This window comes from Hypanus sabinus, chromosome 19, assembly GCF_030144855.1.
Source record: "Hypanus sabinus isolate sHypSab1 chromosome 19, sHypSab1.hap1, whole genome shotgun sequence".
In the NCBI taxonomy this organism is placed as follows: domain Eukaryota; kingdom Metazoa; phylum Chordata; class Chondrichthyes; order Myliobatiformes; family Dasyatidae; genus Hypanus; species Hypanus sabinus.
Genome location: NC_082724.1, coordinates 40,549,926 through 40,574,573, shown reverse-complemented (window position 1 = coordinate 40,574,573; position 24,648 = coordinate 40,549,926). Strand labels below are relative to the sequence as shown.

Sequence of the window (24,648 nt, the reverse complement as noted above, 5' to 3'; positions counted from 1 at the left end):
GCATCATATCAATCTACTCGTGATTCTCCTATTGCTTGTAATGGTGAGGAAATAGAACTTAATATCAAGAAACTAAATAAAATGGTTGTATGAAATAGCATAAATGTAAAGAATCAAATTGACTGAAAGCTGCTATAGAAAATGTGAAAAATGTAAGTGATTACCAGTGTGAAGTAGTAAAGTAAACAAGCTTAACTGCTTTGTTGATGAGAAAGCTACATATTCCATTCATTTTTTTTTTACCTATTCAGAAATGGAAAAATTCTGACATATTTTAGAGGATGTCATAAGGGATGTTGGTGTCTTTCGGTGATAAGATTATCCGGGGCATACAAGAAATTATTTTTGGTGCCGTAAATTTTATCATAGATCATAGAACGGTGTGGTACAGTATGGGTCCTTTCACTCATGATGTTGTACCAATGTTCAAACTTTCTCCTAACAATCAACCTAACCCTTTCCTCCATTATGCAAAAGGAAGCCCATCTCCAACATCCTCCTAAATCTTCCTCCACTCACCTTAAAAGGATTTCCTCTGGGATTAGCCATTATTGCCCTAGGAAAAGGGCACTGGCTATCTATTCAATCTATGTCCCTTAGAATCTTATACACTCCTATCAAGTTGCCTCTCATCCTCTTACATTCGAAAGAGAAAAGCCTTAGCTCGCTCAGCCATTCCTCACAAGACAAATTCGCTAATCCAGACAGCATACTGGTAAATCTCTTCTGCATTTTCTCTAAAGCTTCCACATCCTTCCTTTCATGAGGTAACTAAAACCAAGCACAATACTCAAAGTGCGATGTATCTAGAGTTTTATAGATCTATAACATTATCTATTGGCTCTTGAACTCAATTTTTTAACTAATGAAGGACAACAAACATACTCTATTCCTTTTAACATTTTCTATCTCATCTTGACAATAGTTATTGTTAATTTTTATTAGCATCAGCTGTGATATTTCTCCTCCCACAAATGATGTCAGGTGTTTTCTGAGATAACAGCATAACTTGTGATTTTTTTTAAAGATTTCAAGTTGAAGGACATTTTTCTTTGACTATTGCTTGACTGAGGTCGTGACATAACTTACTGTGCAGGTCTTTAAAAGAGCATTATATATTCATCAAGACTTTTGTTCATCTTTTCTTCCTATTTTTTGAGGAAACAACTTTCTACTGAATCTAGAATGCATATTTTAAATCATAACAGAATTTATTTCCATAAAAATAGTGCTCACAAATTATTAATGTCTTAAATAATTGAAATAAGAACCTGAGAAATTAAATAAGGTAATATCATCAGGAAATCACTGACATTCACAGATCAGGGTAACACTTTGTCTCAAAAATTTACTGACTTATAAGGTTAATCAAGATTAGATGTAGCCAAAGATATGTGCAGCCTAAATGAAGTGATTCTTGATGACATTTTGAAACTGCCTAACACTAAATCTTCAGTTATGTCAACCAGAAAACAAATGTAGTCATTGTTGGCTGATGTACAAGTCTGAGTGGACTCAAAAAATTCCGAGTGGACTCAGAGGAGTATTTTTCCCACTAACTTGAATGAACTAGTAGAACAGGAAAAGATTTACTCAGACAGCTTTACCAAAGGGACATTAGTCTGGGGATTCCAAGATCTAGTGACTTTATTACCCTGATATTTTGCACCAGCAAATGTCAAAGGTATTATGGGCACAAACTAATAAAAATTCGCAGATGGGTTTTCTATGGCTTTACAGAGTCTTCTTGTAATAGTATTGTTTCAAACATTTGAACTTAATACAAATTTAGATTATTTTCTTAGAAATTGTTTTATAGTTCTATACCTTGTGTAGTGTGTGTGTGTGTGTGTGTTCACGTTATAATTCTAGTACCTATAATAACTAGATAGAAAATTACAATATTAATCTTTCATGATAGGAAATATTTTCATCAACCTCTTCATGGAACATTTCTACCAGGGATAGAAGCCCCTGTGTCATTTTCCCATATTTAAATGACAAGTGCAGGTATGTCACACAGAAGTGTCAGCAGAAAATACCACATTTGTGTTTCTGAAAATTTTGATGAAAAGATATCTGCTATGGACATTGCCCAAACAGTACAGGTGTCAAAGTTGAACCCACTAGCCCTTTTTTGTCTAGAAGATATTCAGTGGTCATCACAGCTAAGCTGAAAACTTGTCAATGTACACAATTATGCTTCTGTATTTGTGCCAACGGACAGAATAACAGAGTTTTTAAACAAGGGAAGAGGCCAGCTTGGAAAGATGTGCATAATTTACAAGAAACCTCTCTAAAAATGCATATGTTCATTTAAGAAGAGACAATGGTATTTAAGGTAAAAACAAACCTTACAATTTATTATTTGCTTGTGCTACACTTTTTTGGTAGCTTTTATAGTTTATTCTGCATTGTTTTATTTACCTTATTCTCCCACAGATTTGATTGGTATGAAAAGTATACAAGCAAGTTTTTCACAGTATCTTGATACCTTAATAAACTAATGCCAATACACGATTATGCAGATTGAATTACACAAACAGTATCTTCGCTTTTTGAGTCCAATGTGAACTCCTATAGAATGTTGTAGGCCATTTGAAGGTTTGATTTAACTGGAGGTGATCAAAATATTTGAAAGGGACAAATTTCTTTGCGATTATTTTTCAGTGTCATTTGATCAAACCTATTCATTATTTGTGATAATTAAATTAATTTTAAAAAGGTTTTCACAAAGTTAGGTCATATCTGTAATTGATTTTGAAGAAGGTATAATAAAGTTTCTATAATTCTTAGAAAGACTTTCAATACTCGCTTTCAAAAATATCATTCCATACATTTTTAATTATGTTGTGAAAGAAAACAAATGAAAATAAGAGCATAAAGCTGTGTATGTTATATATTCTGCTTCTTTGTTTAAATGTATAATGTCTAACTTAAACAGTTAAATGCATATATGTCCTGATATTTTTTTTTAGGTTGAGAATAAATTGTGTAGTTAACCACTCTCACTTCTTTATCCATAATTTGGACAGCAACTTGGTAAATTGATAAATTAGCTTATTATTGTCACACGCACAGAGGTGGAGTGAAAGAATTGTCTTGCATATTGTCCATTCAAGTCAATTCCTTGCAATGGTGCTTTGAGGTAGTACAAAGTAAAACAGTAACAGAATCTCAAATGAAGTCTTGCATTAGAGAGAAAGTGCAGTACAGGTAGAGAGTAAGGTGCGAGGTCATACTGAGGTGGATTGTTGATCAAGACTCTATTTTATTATCCTAGGAAAATGTTCAGCAGTCTTATAACAATGGGGCAGAAGCTATTCTTGAGTTGGTCATATGCACTTTCAGGTCTGATAGGACAGGAGAGAAGAGAGTCTGTCTGGGATGGGTAGGATCTTTGATTATGCTGACTGCTTTATTAAGACAGAGAGAAGTGAAGATGAAGTTCAAAGGAGGGAGTCTAGTTTCCACGATATGCTGATCTGTGCCCACAGCTTCCTGCAGTCATGGACAGAGCAATTACCATATCCAAGCTGCGATGCATACAGATAGGATATCTTGTATAGTGCATCAATAAAAGTTGGTCAGGTCTAAGTGGACATGCCAACTTTCCTTTAGCCCATTGAGGAAGTAGAAGCTCGGTGAGCTTTTGTTGACCATGGTGTCAAAGTGATTGGACCAGAACACAGACTGTTAGTGACATTCATGCCTAAGAAGTTGAAACTCACAATCCTCTCGAGCTCAGCAACGCTGATGCAAACAGGAACTGATCCACTTCTTGAAGTCAATACCAGCTCACTTGTTTTGATGACATTGAGGGAAATGTTTTGTCAGTACACTGTGCCACTGGGCTCTCTATCTCCTTCTTGTAACTCATTGTAATTTGTGATACAGTCCATTGTCTGCAAACTTGTAGATGGAGTTGGAGCAGTATCTGGCCATGTTATTATTAGTGTACAGGAAGTAGACCAAGGGGCTGAGGATCTGGTCTTGTTGGTGCTGGTTCTGAGAATAATCATGGAGGAGGTGTTGCTGTCTATCCTTTTTGATTTCAGTCTGCTCATGTGGAAGTCAAGCATCCAATTGTAAAGGGAGGTGATGTGTCCTCGGTTTAGGAGTTTGGAGATGAGTTTGACTGGAGTTACTATTTAGGGACTATTGTCAACAAATCATTGTCTAACATAAGTATCATTACTGTTCAGAAGTTCCAGAGATGAGTGTAGGGCCTGAGAGATAGCACTTGTCATAGTACTGTTTTGGCAGCAGGCAAATAACATTAAATCAATGGTGCCTGTGAGTATTTCATTAGTGTTTGCTATGATCAGCTACTCAAAGCACTTCACTGTAAGCTGGCAGTCAGTGCAGCACTATTACAGCATGGGGTGTCCTGGAGTTTGAAGTTCAATTCCAGCACTGTTCAGTGAGGAGTTTCTATACGTACTCTCTGTGGAATTCATGGGTTTTCTCCAGCTCCTTCAGTTTAGTCCCATAGTCCGAAGATGTACCACATAGGTGAATTGATCATTGTAAATTGTCCCGTGATTAGGTTAGGATTAATTAGGTTTGTCAGGCATTGCTGGGGTGGTGTGACTCAAGGGGCCAAAAGGGCCGACTGCTGTATCACTGAAGAAAAGAAAGAAATAATGGTGGATGTCAGACCACAGGGTGGTAATCATTAAGGCACATTACCTTTTTCGTCTTGGGTACCTGGATGATAGTGGTTTTCTTAAAGCAAGTGAGAACGTCAGATTGAAGCAGGGAGAGATTAAAAATCTCTGCAAAAATCCCTGCCAGTTTATCTGCATGGGAGCTAAGTATATGGCCAAGGATACCATTCAGGCCAGTTGCCTTCCATGGGTTCATTATCTAGAAGACTGACCTTATGTCCACAATAGTGACTATGAGCTTAGGTGCATTGGAGCTGCTGGAGTGGGAGGTAACATTTCAATCAGCTTCTGTTCAAAATGTGCATAGAATGTATTCAGCTTACTGTGAAGAGAGGCACTGTTATCAGTGATACTACCTGATTATAGCCCATTATAGCATGTAAGCTCTGCCATAACTGATGGCTGGTTTTGACTGATATTGTCTCTTGGCAGCCTTGGTAGCTTTACTGAGTTTGTATCTCAATTTCATGTAAAGCAATACATACAAACTTCAGTTGAATTTCTAGTAAAACACTGCCATCTGAATGTTTTGTATTACACATAGCACTTTCCGCTCCATTATGATAGATACTACTATCTCTTTCAAGTAAATAAATGTTAAGAAGAATTTCTGCTGATATCCTCCATATAAATCAAACATGGCACAGATTTGGCTTGAATATTTTCATCGAACAAATAATTTAAGGTCATAATAACCTTCAATTACTAATCAAAAGTATTTCTTGTTCTTAAAGTCATTTGCTTGCAAATGCATATTTCCTTCCACTTTTAATATTGGTTTTCTAATTCTACAGCAGCTCAATGCAAAAAGATAAAACTGCATGTACAAATGCTGTTTTTTCCAAAACTAGAGTGAATTCTATTCCATATTTTTCAATGAATGAATATTAGTTGCTGAAATGAAGGGAAGGTTCCCACTAAGCTTTAACACAAATCACAGCAAAGAAATGATCAAGTATATAGTTGAGGTAAAACTGTCAAATAATCTGGTTAGAGAAACAGGTTACATGAACTTTATTGATGATTTTAACATTATTTCAACATAACGTATAGTTGTTCTTGTGGATAAATTTAGCAAAAGATAATATTGTTTTATCCTAAGGATACCATACTTTGAACCTTGTCATAGAAAGGAACACAAGTAGAGGTTATGATTTCTTCAAAATACCTCTTCAAATATACAAATTGATTGCCTCAATGTTCATTATTCCAAATATAAGGACAAAATGTCAAATGCAACCTGGCTATTGCAAGAGCAGCACACACAAAATGCTGGAGGTGTTGCAAAGACGTGGCGGTGGAACAAACTCAAGTGCTGAACACAGGCACGGAGGCCAAGTTGGGAGGCGTTACAGTTGTAGCGAGTGTGGAATTGGTGCCAAGGGAGTCCTTACCCAGAGTCTTGGTTTTAGTAGAGAATTCAGGAACGATGCTAGACTAGAACTAATAGTCCTAAGAACCATGGAACAAGGTTACTCATACACAAGTCAACCAACAAACTGGCAGCTCCTTGTTGTGATCACAGGGTATTTATACTGCATTTGCTGATGGATAGTTGGTGTTTGTAGTTAGTGGAGCCTGAGAATGATTGGAAACTAAACGAGATGATTGAGTCCCAATTTTTGGGGAAAGTAGCCCAGTGGGCAATTGCCAGAAGGGACCATGACAGGAGAAAGTCAGTAGATCAGGTGGAATTTATGCAAATGAATAAGCAGCTGATGTTTCGGGCATTGGGAAGGGGAAGGATGCCAGAATAAGAAGTACAAGTTAAAAGGTGATAGCTGAAGCCAGGATGGTGAGGGGGAAGAAGTAAGAAGCTGGGAGGTGATAGGAGGGAAAGGTAAAGGAATGGAGAAGAAGGAATCTGATGGGAGAGGAAAGTGGAGCATGAAAGAAAGGGAAAGAGGAGTGGTACCGGGGTGGGGGGGGGGGAGTGGTAATAGCCAGGTGAAGAAAAGATGTAAGAGTTAAGTGTAGGGAATTCAAGAAGGACAGAAGGAAGAGGGGAAAGTTACAGGAAGTTTAAGAAATCAATGTTCATGCCATCATGTTGGAGACTACCTGGACAGAATACAAGGTATTGTTCCTCTAACCTCACAGTAGCCTCATTGGTGCAGAAGAGGAGACCATGGACTGACATGTTGGAATGGGAATGGGGATTGGAATTAAAATGGCCATCAATTGCAAGTATTTTTTAACATCACGTTTTGTATGTGGATGACAGTATTTACGGGTTTTAAAATTCTCTATAATCAAAGTTTAAATAAGTTTATTATCAAAGTATATGTTACCATATGCTACTTTGAGATTCATTTTCTTGTTGGCATTTACAAGAAAAAATAAATACAATAAAATTTATGAAGAACTGTACATGAACAAAGACTTACAAACAACCAATGTGCAAAAAAAAGGCAGACTGTGCAAATGAAAATTAAATCTAAGAACATGAATTATAAAGATGCTACAATATGTGTGAGAAAAAAATCAAAACTGGATTTGAAATATAAGCTTTAAGAAACAAACATCAGGTAATATCACAAAAAGCATTTACAACATTAATAACATTTTTTTCAAATTGAATTGAAGTTTTATTTTTTGTGAGGCTGACAGAGTTCATAACACTTGGGAGGACTAATTATTATCAGAAGTAGACTTGCTTTATAACTACTGTTTGATTAAACACCAGCTAGTACAGCTGTGAGTGATTTAATCCATGTTTGTGTAGAGGTAGCATTTTAGAAATGATTGGAGTGGTTTAGTTGAACTGTCTCTGCTAATTGGACAATAGTCAGTAATTCAAAAGCATTCAGGTATTTTAAATTTTTATATTGACTTTATTATGTGCTTCTTAATTGCAGAGTGCTATACTTATAAATCTCACTCAAATTGTTGTTGGTAATGTTAGCATTTATAGTGTTTTGGTAATAAATTGCTTATGTGTTTTGAAAAAAGTGGTTTTATCATAGGGAGAGCTCTGGTTATCATCATCTAAAATCCTATATATTCTAGAATTGTTTCCATTATAGAAAATAGACAAAGAAATCAAGGCAGCAGTGTTCTCTGAGCCTATTGTGTATTTATTTTTATTTGGAGATGCAATGTGGAGTAGGCCCTTCCCATTTAACCATAACTTAATCTTGGGCAATTCACAATTACCAATTGAGCTACTGGGCACATCTTTGGACTGTGGGAGGAAACCAGTGCAGCCAGAGAAAGCCTACGCATTCCACCGGGAGGACAGACAAAGACTTCTTACACAGGAATTGAACTTCAAGATCCAGCACCCCAAGCTATAATAGCATCCTGCTAACCACTACACTACCATGTTGCCCAGTGGTCCAGTATAGAAACATAGAAAACCTACAGCACAATACAGGCCCTTCAGCCCAAAATGCTGTGCCAAACATCTGCTTACTTTAGAAATTACCTAGAGTTACACATAGACCTCTGTTTTCTTAAGCTACATGTACCTATCCAGGAGTCTCTTAAAAGACCCTAGGAAAGACAGCAGAATTTATAATGAAGAATGTAATATTACAGCACCTGAAAAGAATGGAAAGATTAGCAAAGCCAGCATAAAGGTATGGAAGGAAAGTCATGTTTGACGCGTCTGTTAAAGCTCTTTGATGATTTGCGCAGATAAGAGGATATGACATATTAGATTTTTAGAAGGCTTTCAGTAAAGTCCCAGAGAGTTTGTACAACAAGGTCTTGTTGGATGAAACATACTGGTATAGACTGAGAAGTGATTTTCATACAGAAGCAAAGAATAGGAATACACAGACCTTGCTCAGTTTGATAGGTTGGGATGAATAGTGAACAGGTACATGTGTCTCAGCTTTTCACAATCTATATCAATAACATGGCTGAGGGAACCAAATGTCATTATCCTAAATTTTCTGATGAGGAAGATTCTGAGTAGAGAGGATTTTGGACAATGTCAGCTAAGCTATATGAGATGCCATATGAGGTCGAAAAAAAATCTAGTTTTACACGTAGGGACAAAACAGAAAAGCAAAGTATTGTATAAGTGGTAAGAGACTGGAAGGCGTCCATGTTCAAAAACACCTGGTTATCCTTATAGGCAAATTCCTGAAAGCCAATATGCCGGCAGTAACTCATTCAGAAGGCAAGTGGCATGTCGGCCTTAATTAAAGGAGACGCCGAGTACAGATATCTCACTGAAATTGTATGTGGCCCTGGAGAAACCTGAATTAGGAAGTTTCAATCGCTTTTTATTTACCTAAATGTAGATATGATTGTCCTTGTGCAGAAGACAAACTTAATTCAACAAACCTGCACTATGAGGAGAGCTCAATCAGAGACAGAACCAGGTTTACTTTCACAGACACGTGTTGTGAACTGTATTGTTTTGCAGTGACAGTACATGAAAAAATGGTTATAAGTTGCAATAACTATATATAAAAATAAATGGATGTTGCAAGAAGACTAGAATTGTATTCTCTAAAATTTAGAAGAATGAGGACAGATCTCAAGAAAACTTACACTTTCACAGGGCTTCGTAAGCTGAGGTGGGTGGATATTTCTCTAAGTGGTTATCTGGAACAAGGCATAAAGTGAAAGGAAAGGCCATGTCATATTGAAATGAGGGAAAATGTTTTCACTCAGAAGATGCATATCTTTGGAATTCCCTACCTCAAAGATTGAGATAATTCAAAACGAAGACAGATGTAAGGATAATAAAGCAAAGAGGGATGTGGTGAGTGTGCAGGAAAATTATACAAGTTAAAACATAATCTTGATGAATGGTGTAGCAGAAATGACCTACACATGATCCATTTCCTATTTCTTTATTAAGTACTGGTTTAGAAAAGTTTAATACAGAATTAACATAATAGTTAAAATTCTGATTTTAACAGATTGACATTATTTTCCCTCAATTCAAGATAAGAAATAAAAACAGCATGAGTTCAGAAGTACAAAAATGACATTGATAATCTTTCTCATGCAGTACGTGTTCTCATTTTATAAATGGAAATGAAGTGTGATTTTTGCTTGTGGTTTTTCATTACTTTAGTGTCTGTTAGTTCCCATAACTGATGACACTATTATACTAACCCACTCTTTCTTTTTATTGACACAGAAAATGGCAAGCTGCATGGGCCAGTTTTTATCCATGAGCCGCATGACATTGTGTTTCCTGTGGACTCTGAAGAAAGGAAGGCCACTTTAAACTGCGAAGCAAAGGGGAATCCAACACCATATTACAGGTTTGCTGGCATCATCTTTATTGGTATCTTAATAAAAGTAAAGCTGAAAGTCATCTTTTAACCATTCTTTGAAATATTGTAAAGGGAGGTAAAGAACTTGATTGGAATACAAGTTTGCCTCTGAAAGAGTTAAATTAAACTGGGCAATCATTAAGTAGTCCTTCCGCAAGGACTAAGAAGAGAGTCAATATTTGCATTTAATTTAACTTTTTTTAATTAAAATGGATTGAATAGGTTTTTTATTTACTAACTTGCCATTGCACAATATGCATCTTACCTTAATTGTATTTCCTCTCTCACTTGTTGTGGCATATTATATTTGAAACTGGAATTACAGAGGGAACCAATACAACAGCCATGCAAATTGCAATATTACCATTTGTATCATTGAAATGCAAGTAGATATTGATAGATCCCATTGGAAAAAATCATTTATCTGTCTCACAAAAATCAGACAATTTAATAGTTGTTTTGGCATAAGTGATTGCAACTGACCTGTTGTAATGTGTTGTTATCAAAATGATTTGAAGGTATTAAATGGTAATTTTTAAATGTACACAGGGAAAGTATAGTATGATATGGAGGTTCATTTTCAACTAAACCTTTTTAGAATGTTATTTCAAAAATAGTATGTCAATCTGAGCACCAAAAATGGTCAGAAACAATGTTTTATTGTATAATCTTCTCTTGACAAACATAAGAAATCCATCTGTCTGTATCATTAAAATCAATCTTTCTGAAAAGCTTTTAACATCATGTAATTTTATTTCATGTAACTGCATATCTGTATGAGTATGAAAGGTTTGTTCATCCTTCAACCCAATGTTTGCTGACCTACACTGGTATGACATTTTGCAATGTATTGCATTTAAAATTCTTATTCTTTGTGTTCAAACTTCTTGATTGTGTCACTTGTTCCTACATTGAACACTTCAATCAGTCTTTCATCATCCCTGTACTTCTCCAGCTTTTGCACTTGTTGAGCCCTTGATCTCTAGTCTTTGATACTGATTCTTGTGCCCTCGCCTGCTTGAGAACTTCATCTCCAGAACCCCATGACCACACTATCCTTTGTAAGCTAGAACTAGCTTGCCTGACTAAATGTTTGTTATATGCCCTAGTATTTCTTGATGCAGTTTTTCTAATTCTATCTCATAATACTGCTATGGAGTAACAAGTGACATTTTATAATGATAAAGACACTGTATGAATGCCAGCTGTTGTTCAAAATAATGAGCTACCATTTGAGTGAACCTGTCTGGGCAGAAATGAGTATTTAACTCTGCCATATTTGAGCACTAGACAACTAACTCAATAACCAGGCATGTACATTTTCTGCATCATTTATCTTTCAACTTTTTATTTGGAAGTTGCTATTTTTTAATATCATTGCATTTTACATGAAGAAATTATGCCTAAACTCCTCAGGTTCTTTATAATTATTTTTTCGATTCACACTTTTCTAACCAAACCTTAGCAGTACTCCAAAATCTCTAAGATCTCTGCTACTTCCAGTTTCACTAGCCACATTCTGACATTTTTGTCACTTACGATTACCATTGTTACTATGTTTCACTAAATTTGTCTGTCCTTTTCAGATTTAATTGCTCCTGCTTTCAGTACTATAACAAATGTTTTCCCTGTTCCTTGCATCTTCAAACTTGGTTTATTTCTAATTTTCCCCTTTAATAACAAAAGGTTACCAGTCTGAAACAATGCTTTATTTCTCTCCAAAGATACAAGCTGAATATTTATATATATATTTTTGTAGTTACTTTATGCTAACTACCTAAATCATCCTTGTTTTAGTGGCAGTGGTCTTAATATATTTCCTTTGCAGGTAAATTTTCTCTTCCCTACCGTCACTCTGTTTTGTACATTTCACAAAAGGGAATGGAGCACCAAAAAAAGTCCCTCGGTCCCTTCAACGTGTCCATGCCAGCCAAAATGCCTCACTCAGCTTGTACCATTTGCTTGTGTTGGCTCATAATCCATTGAAACATTTCCAATCCATGTACCTGTCTAAATGTCTGTTAAATGTCATAATTATACCAACCTTGTACACTTCACTGTTGTGTTCTTCAAATCCAAAAACTAATTCATTAAATCATATTAAACGTATTATGTTTAATATTTATTTTTTTCAAAAATGCATTCTCAGCTCTTGTAATCATTCACATTAACAGAATCCTGATTTCTTTTGCTTCAAAATTGTTCGTCATGTTCCCATTTTAATTGCCTAATTTGGCATCCATATTGAAATCTAACTTAATTTTTTGCATCGTAACTCTTTATATTTTCATTCATAATGGGATGTACTTGTTCAGGGTGCATTGCCAGACAGTAAAGAGGTTGATTCTCTGATCAAATTTACTACTTTGCTCACTAAGATACTAAAAATTTTAGTGAGAATTATTTTAAGCAGACCTTCATTTAAAAGGAGGTGATTGTTCCCTTGAATTATTTCAGATTATTCTACCTTCAGCTTCTCCTCCATCTGAAGATGTAAAGAGAAAGTGTAAGAGGATGCAATAACAGCTCATGAAATATGTCGCTTCCTATCTTCCTTCAACCTGAACATCAACAACTTCAACCCTCTGTTTCTTATTCATATGGTTGCCTTAACTTTGCAACAATTACTCATCTGCCATTGAGCTAAACTTTTGTTAATAATCTTCCTCACTAATAATCTTCTCAATATACAGTACATACAGAGCAAATCCCCATGTTAGCTTAATGATCACAATTCTTCATTTCAAATAAGTATTTATTCTTGAATAATCAAACGTGCTTTAAAACAATTCATCATCTAAAACATCTCTGAATGCTCATAAACTGAATCTTAAATTATGGGTTTAAAGAGCTTGCCGATCTCTAATGGTGTCCAAGTCATTTGATGGGGCAGATCCAAAGTAATGGTGTTTGCGGCATTCATTAAAAATTCTGAAGGCATAGTTCTGCTGCAGCTCTTTGTTAGTCCGAATTGTATCTTAATTTGAATTAAGAATTATTGGATTTAGGATTCAGTGCTTCGGCCTCAGAGAATCATGATCTAATTGAATAAGTTGGTTGAGGAGACCAAATAGTTCAAAGTTTGCTGATAGTACAAAAGTAGCTCTATTGTGAGTAGGGAAGAAGATATTAAAGAGGCTTTGTGGGGATATAGATAAGCCAACTGAGTGATAATTTTGCTGTTAAAGTCTGGTACATTTAAATAGGAAAACTGTGTTGATGGGCAAAGGGACTTATATTTCCTTGTACAAACATTACAGCAAGTTAATAATCAAGTGCTGCAATCTGTTGGGAAGTCAAAGAAATATGCTGGCCTTCATAATGAGAGGATTTGAGCACAGGAGGTGTCTAGCCCCTAGGATCTTGATCAGACCTCACCTGAAATATTCAGCATGGTTTTGGTCTCCTTACCCAAGAAAACTTTGCCATAGAGAGTATGCAAAGAAGATTTTGATACCAAGGATTTTGGGTTTGCCAGACAAGAGGAGTCAGAATAGATCAGGCTTGTGTTTTCTCAGGTTTAAAAGAATGAGAAGTGACCTCATTGAAGCTTACAAATTCTTACAGAGTTTGATCGGGAACCTGCAGGGAGAATGGATTCATTGGCTAAGGAGATTACTATCAGGCAAAAGGAATAGGCTGTTTTGAATAAAGTGAGGGAATTTATTTTTCATTGAGTGTATGGTAAATTTTTGAGTTCTCTACCCTGAACAACTATGAACGTTCAGTCATGGAGTTCATTTGAAATAGAAGTGATTAGATTTCTCAATCGTAAAGGCATCATGTGGCATGGGAATGGTGCTGACATAGAAAAATAAGCCATGATACGACTGAATTTGGAGCAATTTGATAAAGCCTGTAGGCTTATATAATTATACTTATTGCTGATAACTCAGCCATGCTGGATTTCCATTCTGTTTTTCTTCCTTCTCAGTTCTGCCATATCATGTGAGCTTACTTGGACCATAACCTATTCTTTCTGGTCTTATTGAATCAAGATCACAGGAAGGTGCTTAGGAAGGCTTATTACCATAATGCTACAGTTTGCTTAGTGTCTTGCCAGTTCCTCATAATGTGGGATCCAAATTTCTCTCAATCGTCCAAAAAATATTTTTGTCTGTTTACCTCAAACACCCTTTCTCAGAGCATGTACAGAATAGAAATACCAACTGCTGAATATTCTGAGACAAACTTCAATTTATTCTTTTAGAGTTTCTTGCAGCATTGATGAAAATAAATGTTTTGATGTTCTGAATGTTTTCAACATTACAATAAACATTAACCTATTGCTAACTAAGTGTATTATAACAACCAACCAAGACTTCCTTGTGATACAGTTAAAAATGAACAGTGCATCCTACAATTCTGGATGAATTCTCCTAGTCTTCTTCTGAGTAGCAGTTATGTTACTGCATAAAATATTGACTACTAATAAATTACTATTTGGTAACCAGGGGCTTCTTGTCTCAATGAAGCTTGGTGGCTTTGTCATAAATTAACTGAAGATGATCTCAGCGAAAAATAAAACAGTCTCTCCTGAAATAACTGAACTCTTCATCATAAGAGCTGTGCTAAAATTAAAATATTTGATAATTCTCAGAAATGAGACATCACTTTTATAAAGTAATATGAAGAAAATCCAGCTGTAAAGAAGGCATAACATCGAACAGTTTGCAATTTCAGTGAATTATAAGAGGACAAAACTGGCCAGACTGTAATTAATTGATTCTGTACAAGTTTTAGCTCCAACTCTTTCCATACAAAAAAGCAATTAAGCTCTTACAAAAGATCATTCTCAAACATCATGTCCTTCTTCTTTGACCCTTGGTTCATTCTCCTATTTGCCATTGTTGATCTATTCCTATTTTCTTCTCTCAGCATTGTATTGGATCTACACAATTCCTACCAATTCACCTGTCTCTATTTCTGCATCAGTAATTCCACTGATTTCATCTTTTCTGACCTGGCCCCTTTTATTAAAATAATCCACATGACAGCAAAAATTGGGGACAATCTTTGCATTCAAAGAAAATCCCATGGACTTATCCTCCTGCAATTTAAAACTATTACCAGGCAAACATGGTTAGGACAGATGTGGGGATGTTTTGCTTTCTACTTTAACTATCCTACCTTTCTCATCCAGGTTTTTCCCATACTTGCTGGAGTATGGGCATTACACCTGGGGCCATACAATCGTTGATTCCTTGGACTCTGGGGTATTGCAGATTTTTAGGCCAATACAGCAGTTAGGTCTACAATATTGGCCAGTGAATCTTAGGTTCAGTTACAGTGCTTAGTTTTATTCTTAAATTCATCAATGTTAAATACACTTGAAAATAAGTGATCAATTTTGGTTTATTTTCTTTAAAGGAGGGTTAATAATTTTCAGGTGTGTCACAGGTAGCTTTTAAAACTGATATTTATGAGCATAAGGTTACTTTTAAACAAACACATCCGAATTTTTCTCGAACTTCTTTTTCAAGGCCCAAGGACACATAAATTAATAACTTGCTGCTTTATTACTTTATAACTTTATAGTGGAATTTTATGCAACACACACAAAATTCTGGAGCAACTTAGCAGGCCAGGCAGCGTCTTTGGAAAAGAGTATAGTTGATGTTTCAGGCCCAGACCCTTTATCAGGACATGAGAAAAAAAGACGAACATGGGCTCTCGACCCAGAACCCAATAGATGCTGTCTGGCCTGCTGAGTTCCTCCAGCATTTTGTTTGTGTTGCTTGGATTTCCAGCATCTACAGATTTTCTCTTGCCTGTGAGTGGAATTTCATGATGACTTCTCATTCTATGAAAAGATTAGAATGTTCAGGTTCTTGATGATTATCATAGACCTGAAAGACCTGTTTTGCAGCTATGCAGTATAATTCTAAAACTCTAAATGCCCTATTTAATAATAAATTAATACATATACTAAAAAGTAAGAAAACAACTGGATAGAAATCATCTGTTTTAAAGTGTGTGGCTCTGCATATAACCATGTTGAGCAATCCAGCTTTGATACGCGACATTTATACAAGGTTGGAAAAGAATTATCAGGAAGTCACTGAGGCTAATTCTTACCTACATTTTAAAACTTATGCTTCATTGTGTAAAGCTAGTTTTAACACTCGTGGTGATAGACTTTGCTTTCAATGACCCCAACATGAATGGTATTTCCTTTAAAGTATTGAAGATCTTGGATTGTTGCAGTCAATGTAAACAATGGGCAAACTTGTGATTACCATATGCACAGGAGTACTTTGCTTTTAAGTTTTCCAAGATGTAGAATCATAGATATAAGTGATATAATATATTGAACCAGCCAGATGATTAACGTTATTAAAATAAAATCTTCAATCGGAAGGTACTTAAGTGGGGTTTAGTGACATAGTTAAGAATATAAAATTATTTTTCAGGTATTTGAAATGATATTATCAGTGATATTTAATAATATTAACTAAATAATTGATATTCAAGATGCAATACCCTTTCATGCATTCTATTAATACATTTAGGGTTTATGAGCTGTTGTAATTAAAACAATCATCCTACTTCTTGATTAAAAAGAACAACATGACATGCATGTTTTCCAAAGGGCATAAGGCTATATGGGTTTCAAAATCAGTTCAGTGAATTTAATAATGAGTTATGCAGGCAAGTTGTTTTAGGAATGCTTCTGAGTTAATTTCAAGCAAATTGTGGAGTACATAGCTTTAATTTAGCATGAATTGGCACTAATTGGGCAAGCTAACTTAGGGAAACTGAGAGCATGGCTGGGATGTTAAGTGGGCACCATAGGTTGAAATGATCACACTACAAACACCCATCATAGAAATAAACTATTAATCCATGAAATTTCAGCCTAAATGAACTATTATTTTGCTAAGAAAACAATCAAGCAAAGTTTATTGGATAGAACAGCATTACAGGGAGAAGACGGTGTGATCTTATTTCTCTTGGCACATTGCTATTCCCCTGAGATAATTGAAGGCCAATTTTTAAGTCAGACTAGAAAGTAGTAATAATAAATTGATGCAAGCGAATTGCCAATCTGTAAGATGAGGTTGACAGATTGGTTTTTAACTCAGGGTATTAAAGACATGGGACAAGGGTAGAGAAATTGCATTAGATTAACTGTGATTTCATTAAATTGTTATATGTAATTGATAGTTAACTGTTCCTTATTCCTATAACGGTTTTTCAATTGTGGAAAGTATAATACACAGTTAAATTATATCACTTCAACTGAAGTGCTAAAAAATACTTTGGTGTCTGCTGCTCATTCTGCAAAGGAGGTTGTGATGTCCACCACCAGAAGCTGCATAATTTTTGGACGGATAAATGTATAAATTCATTCGGCTTCACTTGTGCACAAGAATAGTGAGGCTCCAAGCACTGCTCCAGCACTTTGCTAAGTTAGTGCTCTACTCCCCTCTGCTCAATGACACTGCAAGCAGGCCTACTAGCAGGATTTTCAATTCAGCAAGCATTTCTGTGTGCATACCCGTCATTATTCCCCAGTCTGCCTCGTCGTCAAAACCTTGTAGAGTAAAACTCATGCAACCTATGTCATTCTTGTCTCCTGCCCAGTTTCAGCGTGTGGTTTATCATGTGCAAGCCCTATTTTAAGTGATCTGGAATGGTGGTTGTGAGCAAAAAAAAGCAGTCCAAATCCTATCCCTCCTTTCCTGCTTCCATACTCTCAGTTTGGCTGGATGCATATTTCAACAAGAGATCAGTTAAAGCAGATAGCCATCATAATGGAGAATATTATGGATAAAAAACTAAGATCCGAATGCAATATAATAGTAAATTTATGAATAATGTGAGTCATGCTAAGATGGTGGTTGAGATCAGAATGGATTTGATGATCATGCCTTGGAAATTAGTGGTAGGAAACAGAGGTGACGGCTTCAGTTTAACAATGATTAGCTTGATAGAATTGCCTCAGCCCAATAATAATTGTTGTGATACCCAGAGTGGAAGCAGAAGTGGTATTGAATGATGTTGATGTCGTTTAGGGTTGAATATAAATGAGAAAGAGGTGGGGGACACCAAATATTCCTTAGAGGACTCCACATGTAATAGTACAAGACAGAGGAACAATCTTTGTGTGGCTACTACTAAATGAAAAGAAGTAGAATCAAAGGAAAGAACTCTAGGTTAGGATAATGTCCTCAACAGGGGACACAGAGGAATAAATAATGAGTTTGAGTTACAAGCTAACATTGTGACTTTATCCAGGCCATTTAGGTGTTTTCTCTGGATGGAGAAATCCATACAGGAAAATACCATTTTAGTAATGTTGTTTGTGATAAAAAAATTAAAAATAGCTCTCATTTTCCTCTCTTTCAATGGGACCATGATCATCAGATGTAGGAGCAGAATTAGGCTGTTTGGTCCATTGAATTTACTCTGCTGTTTCATCCTAGCTGATCCAATTTTCCTCTCAGCCCTTATCTCTTGCCTTCTCCCCATATCCCTTCATGCCCTGATCAATCATGGAATCTATAAATCTCTGCCTTAAATATGCATAAAGACTTGCCTGCAGTAAAGAATTCCAGAGATTCACCAATCTCTGCCTAAAGAAATTCCTCCTCATTTCCATTCTAGAAGGATACCCCTCTTTTCTGCAGCTGTTTCCTCTGGTCTTAGACTCCCACTCCAGGAAATATCCTCTCCATAACCACTCTATCAAGGCCTTTCACGATTTGATAAGTTTCAATAGGGTCACCCCTCACTCTTCTGAATTCCTGTAAATACAGTCCCAGAGATATAAAATGTTTTTCATGCACCAAGACATTCAAAATTGGAATCATTTTCATGAACCTCCTTTGAACTCTGTCTAGTTTCAGCTCATCCTTTCTAATATAAGGGTCACAATACTCCAGGTGAAACCTCACCAGTGCTTTATAAAGTCTCAGTATTACATAATTGCTTTTATATTCTAGTCCTCTTGAAGTGAATGCTAACAATGTATTTGACTGTCTCAACACGGACTCAACCTGCAAATTAACTTTTAGGGAATCCTGCACAATGACTTCCAAGTCCCTTATGCCTAAGTTTTTTGTATTTTCTTGCTATTTAGAAAATAGGCAAATCTTTCTTTTTTTTTTCTGCTGAAGTGTGTGATCATACGCTTCCCAACACTGTATTACATCTGCCATTTCTTTTCCTTTTCTCCTGATCTGTCTAAGTCCTTCTGTAGCCTCAATACTTCCTCAAAACTACCTGCCCCTCCGTGTATCTTCATATCTTCTGCAAACTTTGCAACAAAACCATCAATTCCATCATCCAAACCATTGACATATAACATAAAAAGAACCCATCACAGACCCACTAGTCACTGACAGCCATTCAGAAAAGGCTCCCTATATTCCCACTCATTGCTTGCTGTCAGTCAGCCACTGCTTTATTCATGCTAGAATATTTCTTGTACTACCACAGGCTCCTAGCTTTCTAAGCAGCCTAATGTGTGGCACCTTGTCAAGGGCCTTCTGAAATTCCAAGTACACAACATCAACTAATTCTCCTTTGTCTATACTGGTTGTTATTTCTTTAAAGAATTCCAACAGATTGGTCATGCAAGATTTTCCCTTGAGGAAACCATGCTCTCTATGGCCTATTTTATAATGTGCCTCTAAGTACCCTGATAACTCATCCTTAATGATCGACTCCAGCATCTTCCCAACCACTGAAGTCAGACTAATTGGCCTATAGTTTCCTTTCTTCTGCCTCTTTCCCTTCTTGAGAAATAGAGCAATATTTGCAATTTTCCAGTCTTCTAAAACCATTCCAGATCGAGTGATTCTTGAAAGATCATTACTAATATCTCCACAATCTTTTCAGCCACCTCTTTCAAAACCCTGGGGTGTACACCATCTGGACCAGGTGACTTACCTCCACTCAGACCTTTCAGTTTCCCAAGAACCTTTTCTTTAGTCATGGTAATTTCACCCACTTCATGGCTGCTGACACCTGGACCTTCCACAATTCTGCTAGTGTCTTCCACAGTGAAGGCAGATGCACAATACAGGTTCAGTTCTTTTGCAATTTCCTTGTTTCTCCCCCACCCCTGTTACTACATTTTAAACATCATTTTCCAGTGGACCGATATCCAATCTCACCTCTCTTTTGCACTTTATATATCTGAAGAAATTTCGGTATCCTCTTTAATATTATTGGCTAGCTTACTTTCCTATTACATCTTAACTTCCTTAATGACCTTTTTAGTTGCCTTCTGTTTTTTTTAAAACCTTCATCATCCTCTGACTTTCCACTTCTTTTTGTTCTATTATATGCCCTCTCTGGCTTTTATGTTGGCTTTGACTTCTCTTGTTAGTCACAGTTGTGTCACCTTTCCCTTAGAATACTTCTTCCTCTTTGAGATGTATATATCCTGTGCCTTTTGAATTGCTTCCTAAAATTCCAGCCATTGCTCCTCTTCTGTCATCTCTGCCAGTGTTCTTTCCAATCAGTTCTGGCCAACCCCTCTCTCATGTCTCTGTAATTCCCTGTACTCCACTATAATACTGATACATTGGACTTTAACTCCTCTTTCTCAAATTTCGGGGTGAATTCAATCATATTATGATCACTTGCTCCTAAGGGTCCATTTAGAGTAGGTACTCTAGAAATTCCCCCTCCTGGTATCTAGCACCAACATGATGTTTCCAATCTACCTGTATATTGAAATCCCCCATGAATATTGTAAAATTGTCCTTTTGGCATGCATTTTCTAACTCCCTTTGTAATTTGTAGACCTCATGATTATTACTGTTTGGTGTTCTGTATACAACTCCCATCAGGGGCTTTTTACCCTTGCAGTTCCTTAGCTCAATCCACTATGATTTGATACCTACTGACTCTGTGTTACTTTTCTAATGATTTGATTTCATTTTTTACCAACAGAGCAATGCCAGCCTCTCTGCCTTCCTGCCTATCCTTTCGATGCAATGTGTATTTTTGGACATATAGTTCCCAGCTATAATCTTCTTTCCACCCATGATTCATTGATGATGACAACATCATACCTGCCAATCTGCAACTGTGCTACAAGCTCATCTACCTTACCCAATACACAGCGCACATTCAAATATAACACCTTCAGTTTTGTATTTACCCTTCTCGATTTTGTCCATCTTTTACATTACAACTCATCTTATTGACTGCAATTTTGCACTATCAGCCTCACTACACATTGCCACTTTTTGTACCTCCTCTTCAGCCTTATTATCTGCCTTTCCTACGATACTTCTAACATTAAAACATATGTAGCTCAGAACACTAGTCGGATCATGCACAAGTTTTTTATTCCTAACTTTGTCTGAGGTCCTACCAACATCTGCCTCCACAACCTCTCCACTAACTGTTCTGGCACTCTGGTTCCCATCCCCCTGCAACTCTAGTTTAAACCCCACTGTGCAGCATTAACAAAATTCCCACTAGGATATTAGACCACCTCCAGTTCAGGTGCAAACTGCCCCTTCGGTACAGGTCCCACCTTCCCTGGAAGGGAGCCCAATGATCCAAAAATCTTATGCCCTCCCTCCTGCTCCTTAGCCAGATATTAAACTGTATAATCTTCCGAGTTTCAGCCTCATTAGCATCTGGCATGGGTAGCAATCCTGAGATCACAAACCTGGAGGACCTGCCCTTTGACTTAGCACCTAACTCACTATGTAGAACTTCATCATTCATCCAACTTATTTCATTGGTACCTCCATGGAACACAACTTTCAGCTGTTCACCCTCCCACTTATGAATGCTGAAGACAGGATCTAAGATATCCTAGACCCTGGCACCTGGAAGGCGAGATATCATCTGGGAATCTCATTCTTGTCCACAGGGCCTCCTGTCCATTCCCTTAACTAACAAGTTCCCTATCACCGGAGCATGCCTCTTCTCACTCCCTCCTTTTAGAGTCACGGAGATCAGATACTGTGACTTCCCTCTGATAGGTCAACCCTACCCCACTCCACCAGTATTCAGTGACATATGTGTTGTTGACGGAAATGCCCACTGAGGTACTCTCCACTTGCACCTTAACCTCTTCCCCTGTCATCCTGTTTCCTGTGTTGTGCACCTTGGGTGTAACTACCTTTCTATCTCCTAACTTCAGCCTCCTGAATGACCCAGAGTCCATCCACTTCCAGTTCCAACTCCTTAATGTGGTTTGTTAGAAGCTGCAGCTGGATGCACTTCTCACAGTTCTAGTGTTCCGGATCATGCAAAAGGAGCATTTCACTATCCCGCCTGGCCTCTCTACTGTCTTAGCGAAGCAGTTATAAAGAATGGAAGGAAAAAGATACTTAACCTGGAGCTTTGCTTTTCTTTTGCTTTCTCTGACTGAAGCCTCTCTTCGCTGAAGCCTCAAGATCACTACTCTGACTCTGTCCACTCAGACTATGGCTACTGTGCTTGCCCCGCCTTCCGATAATTTGCTCTTGCTAATCGATCCCAAATGCCGATTGTTGCTGGCCAAAGCTGTTTTTCAATGGAGTGACCCACTACTGCCTTTTTAACTCAGGCAGAGGACCTGATTGAAATACCCATATAACCATAAAACAATTACAGCATGGAAACAGGTCCTTCTAGTCTGTGCCGAACACCTACTTTCACCTAGTCCCACTGACCTGCACTCAGCCCATAACCTTCCATTCCTTTCCTGTCCATATACCTATCCAATTTTACTTTAAATGATAATATCGAACCTGCCTCTACCATTTCTACTGGAAGCTCGTTCCACACAGCTACCACTCTGAGTAAAGAAATTCCCCCTTGTGTTACCCCTAAACTTTTGCCTGCTAACTCTCAATTCATGTCCTCTTGTTTGAATCTCCCCTCCTCTCAATGGAAAAAGCCTATCCACATCAACTCTATCCCCCTCATAATTTTAAATACCTCTATCAAGTCCCCCCTCAACCTTCTACGCTCCAAAGAATAAAGACCTAACTTGTTCAACCTCTCTCTGTAACTTAGGTGCTGAAACCCAGAAACCCAGGTAACATTTTAGTAAATATTCTCTGTACTCTAATTTGTTGACATCTTTCCTATAACTTGGTGACCAGAACTGTACAGAATGCTCCAAATTTGGCCTCACCAATGCCTTGTGCAATTTTAACATTACATCCCAACTCCTATACTCAATGCTCTGATTTATAAAGACCAGCATAACAAAAGCTTTCTTCACCATCCTATCCACATGAGATTCCACCTTTAGGGAACTATACACCATTATTCCTAGATCACTCTGTTCTGCTGCATTCCTCAATGTCCTACCATTTACCATGCATGTCCTATTTTGATTAGTCCTACCAAAATTTAGCACCTCACACTTATCAGCATTAAACTCCATCTGACATCTTTCAGCCCACTCTTCTAACTGGCCTAAATCTCTCTGCAAGCTTTGAAAACCGACTTCATTATCCACAACGCCTCCTATCTTAGTATCATCTGCATACTCACTAATCCAATTTACCACTCCATCATCCAGATCATTAAGGTATATGACAAACAACATTGGACCCAGTACAGATCCCTGAGGCACACCACTAGTCACCGGTCTCCAACCTGACAAACAGTTATCCACCATTACTCTCTGGCATCTCCCATCCAGCCACTGTTGAATCCATTTTACTACTTCAATATTAATACCTAACAATTGAACCTTCCTAACTAACCTTCCATGTGGAACCTTGTCAAAGGCCTTACTGAAGTCCATATAGACAACATCCACTTCTTTACCCTCGTCAACTTTCCTAGTAACCTCTTCAAAAAATTCAATAAGATTTTGTCACACCTTCCACGCACAAATCCATGTTGACTGTTCCTAATCGGACCCTGTCCATCCAGATAATTATATGTACCATCTCTAAGAATACTTTCCATTAATTTACCCACCACTGACGTCAAACTTACAGGCCTATAATTGCTAGGTTTACTCTTAGAACCCTTTTAAAACAATAGAACCACATGACCAATGCACCAATCCTCCGGCACCATCACCATTTCTAATGACATTTGAAATATTTCTGTCAGAGCCCCTGCTATTTCTACACGAACTTCCCTCAAGGTCCTAGGGGATATCCTGTCAGGATGCCGGAGAGTTATCCACTTTTATATTCTTTAAAAGCGCCAGGACTACTTCTTCTTTAATCATGATAGTTTCCATATCTTCCCTACTTGTTTCCCTTACCTTACACAATTCAATATCCTTCTCCTTAGTGAATAGCAAAGAAAAGAAATTGTCCAAAATATCCCCCATCTCTTTTGGCTCCATACATAGTTGTCCGCTCTGATTCTCTAAGGGACCAATTTTATCCCTCATTATCCTTTTGCTATTAATAAAACTGTAGGAGATCTTTGGATTTATTTTCACCTTACTTGCCAAAGCAACCTCCTATCTTCTTTTAGCTTTTCTAATTTCTTTCTTAAGATTCTTCTTACATTCTTTATATTCCTCAAGCACCTCATTTACTCCATCCTGCCTATATTTATTGTAGATATCTCTCTTTTTCTGAATCAAGTTCCCAATATCCCTTGAAAACCATGGCTCTCTCAAACTTTTAACCTTTCCTTTCAACCTAACAGGAACATAAAGATTCTGTACCCTCAAACTTTCACCTTTAAATGACCTCCATTTCTCTATTACATCCTTCCCATAAAACAAATTGTCCCAATCCACTCCTTTAAAAACTCCAAATGTCCAGATTGATTACTGGTCAAAGCTCTTTTTC

General features: G+C 37.1%; 1 protein-coding gene across 1 annotated transcript in view; it reads left to right on the top strand.

The window, feature by feature from the left end:
- Positions 1-24,648, top strand: part of LOC132377892 (contactin-4-like) — a 1,978,611-nt gene that overhangs the window by 1,087,876 nt on the left and 866,087 nt on the right. Inside the window, exon 6 of the mRNA XM_059944356.1 lies at positions 9,775-9,901. Coding sequence (XP_059800339.1) covers positions 9,775-9,901 — 127 coding nt within the window. The remainder of the gene's footprint in view (positions 1-9,774; positions 9,902-24,648) is intronic.